At 39.5% G+C, this 8,088-nt stretch overlaps 1 protein-coding gene across 1 annotated transcript in view; it reads right to left on the bottom strand.

The window, feature by feature from the left end:
• c23h12orf56 (chromosome 23 C12orf56 homolog) overlaps nucleotides 1–4,988 on the bottom strand; it is a 14,591-nt gene extending 9,603 nt beyond the window's left edge. Inside the window, exons 1-3 of the mRNA XM_053313805.1 lie at nucleotides 4,737–4,988; nucleotides 1,580–1,775; nucleotides 1,436–1,451 (exon numbers count right to left, since the gene is read on the bottom strand). Of these exons, the coding sequence (XP_053169780.1) occupies nucleotides 1,436–1,451; nucleotides 1,580–1,775; nucleotides 4,737–4,988 (464 nt within the window). The remainder of the gene's footprint in view (nucleotides 1–1,435; nucleotides 1,452–1,579; nucleotides 1,776–4,736) is intronic.
• Nucleotides 4,989–8,088: the final 3,100 nt, after the last annotated feature.

The raw sequence follows: 8,088 nt of genomic DNA, 5'->3' as shown, positions 1-8,088 counted from the left end.
TCTGTCTGTCTTTCCTTCCTTCCCTTCTTATTTCCCTCCTTCCTTCCTCCCTCCCTTCTGTCTGTCCTTCCTTCCTTGCTCCCCTCCCTCCCTTCTGTCTGTCCTTCCTTCTTTCCTTCCTTTCGTCTGTCTGTCCGTCCTTCACTGTCTCTCTTTCCTACCTTTCTTCCCTCCTGCCTTTTGCCTGCCTTATTTACTTCCTTCCTTCCTTCCTTCCTTCCTTCCTTCCTTCCTTCCTTCCCTCCATCTTTTTAATGATCCGGCCCACATGAGATCAAATTGGTCTGTATGTGGCCCTTGAATGAAAATGAGTTTGATACCCCTGCCATAGAGTCTAAAGGATAAGATAAGAAGACCCTTTCTCTGCACAGACACACATAACATTCAGGTATGTACATGTGTAAGCTCCTAAAGTTGAAGCCCTCCTCCCTTTTTTTTTTTTTTTTGCAGCCGTGCAGACAACAACAGCTGTAAAGGTTTTATAGCGAGATGAGAGTTTGTCTGTCTCCATGACGACCAGACAGAAACTCAGCAGCACATTTTTAACAGATAAAAAAAAAGTAAAAAAAAACACATCAAGTTACAGCATGAAGGGCTGAGGGAAGTCTAAACTAGGAAGGAAGAAAGAAAGGAAGAAAGGAAGGAAGGAAGGAAGGAAGGAAGGAAGGAAGGAAGGAAGGAAGGAAGAAAGAAAGGAAGAAAGATAGTAAGGAAGAAAGATAGTAAGGAAGAAAGGAAGATAGTAAGGAAGGAAGGAGGGAAGAAAGGAAGAAAGATAGTAAGGAAGGATGGAAGAAAGAAAGGAAGAAAGGAAGGAAGGAAGGAAGGAAGATAGTAAGGAAGGATGGAAGAAAGAAAGGAAGAAAGGAAGGAAGGAAGGAAGAAAGGAAGATAGCAAGGAAGGAATATAGTGGTTGAAGTTCAACAAGCTTTATTAAAGAAGGAAGCTCTCCTGATTTTTGTCCCTTTCCCTCCCTCATTCTTTCCTTCCTTCCTCCCTCCCTCCATCTTTCTTTCTTTCCTCCTCCCTACCTTCCTCCCTTCCTTCTTTCCTCTGTCCTTCTTTCCTTTCCTCCTCCCTTCCTCTTTTCCCTTGTTCCTTCCTTCCTTCCGTCCTTCTTTCCTCCGTCCTTCCTTCCTTTCCTCCTCCCTTCCTCTTCTCTCTTCTACCTTCCTTTCCTCCCTTCCTTCCGTCCTTCTTTCCTCCTCCCTTCCTTTCCTCCCTTCCTTCCTTCCTTACTTCCTTCTTCCTCCCTTAAGGATTAAGAAGGTTTAAAAAGTAAAAGCAACCACAGTCAGTCTCAGGTTCCATACAGAGGTATCATCTGACAAACCTGTGTGTGTGTTTGTGTGTGTGTGTGTGTGTGTGTGTGTGTGTGTGTGCGTGTGCATGTGCGTGTGTGTGTGTGTGTGTGTGTGTGTGTGTGATGCTCACCCGTGTGCAGGATATCCTGTGTGGAAGATAAAGTTACAGTTAAAGACATCAGAGGAAAGAAACCAACCAATAAAAGAACATATAAACTATTTTCTTACACTTTCCAATCAGCTGATATTGTTTTTCTTTTTTCTTTTTTTTTACCTTCTAAGTTGTGCGGTATTGCCGGGCAGTGGCTGATTCTGCGAGAGGACGGAGCTGCAGGAGGAAGTCCCGCCCTCCTGTCTCTCCTCAGCCAATCGCGTCCCCCCGCAGCAGGCTGCTCAGTGACGTAGGTGATCCGTATGTGCTGGCAGCGTTCCCGGTCCTTCCCGCTGAGGAAATCTGGAAGGTCCTTTACCTGCAGAGATGAAACACAGAGAAAATAAAGTAATAAATTAATAAAATAAGAAAGGAAGGAAGGAAGGAAGGAAGGAAGGAAGAAAGAAAGGAAGAAAGGAAGGAAGGAATATAGTAAGGAATATAGTAAGGAAGGAATATAGTAAGGAAGGAAGGAAGGAACGAAAGAAAGGAAGGAAGGAAGAAAGATAGTAAGGAAGGAAGGAAGAGAGATAGTAAGGAAGGAAGGGGCTTAGAAGGGGGCTTAGTTCTGCAGAAGTCCACCACCATCTCCTTTGTCTTGGAGGCATTTGGCATTTGCTCCAGACAGTCAGACCGTCTGTTTTGACTGTTCCTTCTTTCCTTCCTTCCTTCCTTCCTTCCTCCCCCTTTCCTTCTCTCCCTCCTACCTTCCTTCCTCCTTTTTTTCCTTCCCTCCCTTCATCTTTTCCTTTCTCCGTCCCTCCCTGCTACATTCCTTCCTTCCTTCCTTCCTTCCTTATTTTCTCTGTCCTTCTTTCCTTTCCTCCCTCCTTTCCTTCCTTCCCTCCTTTCTTTCCTCCCTCCCTCCATCTCTCTTTCTTTCCTCCTCCCTACCTTCCACCCTTCCTTCTTTCCTCTGTCCTTCTTTCCTTTCCTCCTCCCTTCCTCTTTTCCCTTCTTCCTTCCTTCCTTCCTTCCTTCATTCCTCCGTCCTTCCTTCTCTTTCATTCTTTCCTTCCTCCTCTCTTTCTTTCCTTCATCCTCTCTTTCTTTCCTTCCTTTGTCTTGGAGGCATTTGGCATTTGCTCCAGACAGTAAAGGCTACAATGGCTGTCATCAGATATTTCCCTCAGGAGTTGGTGGAGAACAAAAAATAGAGCTAAAAGAGAGCGAATAATTAGACTTTACATTCAGCAGGTGGACAGAAACACGACCTCGAACTAATGAATGATAATGTTGATCAGTAAATACTGGAGGTGGAAAATAAATCCAACACATCAACTTATTTAAAAAAAGGTGATTATATGTCAGTGAGGAAAACATCAGATAAAGCAGGTTTAAATAAATAATTCGTTTTTAAAAATGTCTCTTGTCCTCTTGCATGTGTTTATCTACTTATTTCAACATGTGTTTCTTTATTTATTCCTCCTGTGTGATAAATTAAACCTGCCTCCAATCAATGTCATGTAATTATTTTTATTGTTTTTTTTCTTTATATTTCTCAAACTCAACTAATTAACAGATATTTAAAACAATAATCAGCTGCAACTTTAAATAAGTAAAATGATCCTTTCATGAAGTCTTATAAGTACTCGTCATAAATGGAAAAACTTCAGAGGTGTTTGAAGAGGAATAAAGCTGCATTGATTGGTCAATTAATCGATTATCAACTATTAAGTTAATCACCAACTATAGTCTGGAGTCATTCTTTATTAAACAAAAATACAAATTCTCTGATTTCAACTTTGGGTTGTGGAAAAAAGACGACACCTTTGGGCTTTGGGAAACACTGATTGACATTTTTTCACCATTTTCTAACATTTTATGAACTGAACAACAATCAATTCACCAAGAAAGTATCAATCAACACATGTAAATAACCCATAAATTGCAGCTTTAAAAAGAAGAGTTTCAGTCTAATTTAGTTTCAGACTTAAGAAGAAGTTCTGCATCTTGGTCTCTATATAAAAACACCTGCAGGTTCAACGCTGGCAGTAATCTGACGGTTTAATGCAGACAGGATTAGCTCTGTGAGTAAGAAGCTTTTAACCTTTTGACTTATGTGACATAACATGAGGATAGTTGGTAATTAAAGCTTATATATATATATACTGCCACACACACAGACTCTGCTTGTCTTGTTATTTAGGGTTAAATAATATGCAGCATTAAGCCATTTTAAGTCACTTGTATTCTAGACCGGGTCATTCTGTGTAAATCTAATCTAAAAATAACAGTTTCCTGATGAGTTTATGTGTTTACTGGACAGGAAAGGGTTTGTTGCAGAGATATGCAAACTGATCCCTTGTTTCTTATCCACTTTTAACCTTTAACCTAAAGTCGGAGTCATTTCTGTGGAGCAGGGATGCAGCTAACGAGGCTCCACGATACGATATTATCACGATACGATCACGATTTTAAATATATTGGGATAAGCTGTGATATATTGCAATTCATTACCTTTTTTTTTTACCTGCAAATGATGTCACCAAAGGAAAAAAAACCTTAAATTTTCATTTGCTATAATTCCTATAATAAAAGATTGATACCATGCAAAATATCTCCCACACCTACTGATCAATCTACTGATCACTTTCCTAATTCATCGTCCATACAGCGTCAAAAATAGTGACGAATATTATCTTAGTTTCTCCACAAGTGTCCAAAACTCAAAGATATTGTGTGTCTGAAAGTTTTGAAAACATCAATTAAGTTGATATTGTCTGACTTTTTTTTTTTTTTTTTTTACTACTTTTTGACATTTTAAAGATTCATCGAGTATTTGAGAGAATAATTGTTGGTTGTATAATATTCACTTCACGACTGAATAAAACAATAAACTGTACCAAATTTGCTTGAAAAATGTGATAAATGATTACAGACAAATTAATCAGCAGCTATTTAAGATATTCAATTAATCTTATATGTACTTTACTGTTAAATAAAAAAGCCAAAAAGTCAATACTTTACATTGGAAAAGGCAGTTTGACGTCAAAAACTAAAAATCAATTTACTATCTCCATGGCAACTGAGCAAATCTACCATGAGATCAAAAGATCAATTAAATGAATTTTCTCTGATATTTTTTGACATTTTAAATGATTCATTGATCATTTAAGAAACTACTTGTTGAAGTTGTAGTTGTAGCCTTATTAATTGTTTTCCTATCAATCGACTAATTGATTAATCGACTTGTTTTAGCTTTTTAATGATCAATTAAGCAGCTTTTCGTTATAAAATAAGTGGAGACAGATTTTTATTGTCTCTACTTCAAACTCACCAGCTCGATGTCACGCACGCGCCTGAAGGTAACAGCGACGGTGAGCGTGCGTGGCGGGTATTCGGTCAGGTACACGCACTCATCACTCAGCACCGCGTGCATGTACACCTTGTTGACGGCTTCGGATATCACCACGCACGGCTCGCAGGCTCGGATCCGCTCGTACACCCGCCGCTCCGTGTTCCGCTTCAAGAAGGAGTCCAGCTTGATGTTCCTGCGGGAGAGGAGCGCACCTGAGCCGGTCGGAGCCATGCTGAGGGTCCCGGGGAGGGGAGGCTGGAGTTGTAGAGGTAGAGGTGTTAGTGATGGTAACCTCTGTTTCTGCAGCAGGTACGTGATCCGCTGCAGCTTTCCATCCGGTAAGTGAGACCTGCAGGTGAGATAATAAAAGAAATCCACCGGTGCAGGTGACTGTGCTCGACCCGTCCCGTCCTGTCAGTGCACACACAGCTCTCTGATTGGTTCACTCATAAGGGAGACGCTGCGGATTGGTCAGAAGGTAAAGATAAAGGGTTATTTTATAATTTAAAGACAGCTCCCTGCTTTGCTTTTAATGTTTTATCTAATGGCTATAGGCTTTTCTGCACAGTTGTCAACTATTAACTTCATTGACAACTATTTTGATTATTGATTTATTTATTTTTTTAGTATTTTTTTAAGAAGAAAAAGCCAAATTCTTCTGGTTCTGGTTTAATCCTAAAGTGAAATTAAAGTGTTATAACAGCCACTTGCCATAAATTAAAATAGGCCTACATAAACAATGAAAAGCAAATACAATGAATGGCTAAATTTATAACAATAAAAAATACATTTTGATAATCGATATTTAAGATAAAAGATTTCTTGTTTCCTTAGAGTAAATATCATCCATCACTGTCAAATATAAAGCAGGCTGTATATAATCTACATAACCACCAACTGTACTGTATGTAAAGTAACTGATTACCTTACCCTTTCACACATTTCATTACTTGCATCCTGTTTATAATTTACAAAAGACAGTTTTACCTGAAAAATAGACATTGCTGTTGTCCATTTGTTGTCTCTCTATATGTATCTACAGTATAATAGTGATATGTTATGTTTAATCATGATTGTCTGGGCTGTGTGTCCTCCTGAGCTTTCATGAGTGTTATGTTGGATATGTGAGGCAGATAATAGTGTAGACGTCGCCATCTAGTGGTGCTTTAAAGAACTGCAGAAAACTTTAAGCAGTGAACTAAACCTTTTTTCAAGTGTATGGGAGAAGGAGGAGATATTTTTTTAACGAGTACAACTAAGGTAGGTAATTGTAGTATACTTGGCAAAAGCTTAGTTTTATATATCTGTGAAGCATGTCTGAGGGGAATCTTTATATCTACAAATCAGATGCCAGTGTTTTCATTAAAGCGACTCTTACCTTTCTTGCATTTCACACAGCACTTTGAAACGACCCCTCCTTCCACCTGCCCTCCCGCGCGCACTACAACAGTGAAGATATAGTAATATAGTTATATTATAGATATAGTTTTCTTTTTCCCCGTGGGAGCGGCTGCAGGTGGAAGCCGTGGCCCGCTTTTGTCTGTCATTGTCAGTCGCTATTGTCTTTTTACGGCTATCTCCGTGTATCGTGGATGTATTATAATGCCATGGATCCACAACAGACTCTCTTCCGGGTAGGGGTGCGCGCGCAATTACGTAATGCAGAAGAGGAAAACAGGCAGGTCGCTCGGCCAATCATATCATTCAGACCGAATGATATGATTGCTCAGAGTTTTCACAGAATATTATGAGAATATTATGAGAAGTTTCTATGCCTGGTGGATCTCTCTAAGATTTTAGAGTGCCATTACCTTATTAATAGCGTTTTAACCTATTCAAAAAAATGTGTAAAAATGTAACAAAGGTAGTTGAATTATATTTGCTTTTTCACTTATCTTCAAATTCACTGCAGGAGAGCTTTTTAGAGAAAGGTATGTCCCCTTGAATAAAGTCGGACAAGTTAAATGTTGTTGCAGTTCCCAGCGTTTATCACTAGAGGGCAGTGTGCTCTAGAGTATTTAATACCCTTTTTACCCTCAGATGTGTCAAATCAATCAATCAAACTACAGTTGTACAGGATCTTTCTTGCTGGTTAGAGCAATTACATGATCACATGAGCTTGATAGTTCCCTTTTCATTTAAAATTGAACAAATGAATCCTCAAACTGCCTTCAAAGAGCCAAATTAGTTGGAGGAGAAAAACGTTTTAGCCTGACTTATTTATGCAACATTAGAAGAGCTGCACTTTTAACAACTAAAACACTGCAAGACCATTAAGTGCTTCATAAACTAATAAAAGGGTTAAAGATCTACACAGAAACTGACAGGCAGTCTATGTAAGGGCGTTAGGGCGTTAAAACAGGTGTGATGTGTGTCCTTCTTCTCTAGAGTTGTGAATCAAATCAAACTGGTTTATATCTTTTTTTTTTTTAGACCAAACACGAGAGCACTACAGTAGTCAACCTTGCTCAATATAAAAACATACATTAGACTTTGCCAAGCCCCTTTATGGTTAAATTGTATGAGTGCAGTGCTGTTTCAAAATGTGCCTGTTTGGATTAGGAACGGGCCGATTGCTTGGCCTCCAGCATTGTTTCTCGCAGCTTTCTCAATTACCGCTCATCCAAACAACTTCATACTCGACAGAATGCTTCCTCAGGTCTTGGGCAATACACCTGCCAAGTGAGAAGTCGATTGGATTAACGGTTGTCGAGAAAATTGAAGAGTAGACAGACTGATAGACAGATATTCCTTTGGCTGCTTCCTATATGTTGCAGCTATGTGTGTTTGTGGCTGCCATATTGGAGAGGTCAAGATCTGCTAAATGCCTTTATTGATATTTCTTACATTTCTTATCCAACACTGCACTTCCTTGAGTCCTCAGCATTACACCCACCAAGTGTGAAGTAGATTAGACGAACAGTTCTAGAGATATGCAAAGGACATACATACATACTAGGCAGAGAGAGTATCATCGCTTTATACTCATCACTGAAATGAATAAATCATTCTGTTACTCTGAGACATTTTTTTCGGTTCATGCAAACCTGGATATTATGGGGGGTGGGGGGGTGGGTGGGGGGTTAATTGTATGTTTTAATGTTTCTGTTTTATATAAAGCACATTGAGTTGCCATTGTGTATGAAATGCGCTATATAAATAAAACTGCCTTGCCTTGCCTTGGAAAAATCTTGCAATATGTGATGCCGTCTCCTTCATCCTCCTTCACTGCTTCATCATCCTCTTGGTGACCATTTCTGAAACACACACACACACACACACACACACACACACACACACACACACACACACACACACACACATACAGACA

Source organism: Scomber japonicus, chromosome 23 (genome assembly GCF_027409825.1).
Source record: "Scomber japonicus isolate fScoJap1 chromosome 23, fScoJap1.pri, whole genome shotgun sequence".
Classification (NCBI taxonomy): domain Eukaryota; kingdom Metazoa; phylum Chordata; class Actinopteri; order Scombriformes; family Scombridae; genus Scomber; species Scomber japonicus.
Note: the sequence above shows the minus strand (reverse complement) of the source record. Positions and strands in the feature narration are given on the sequence as shown.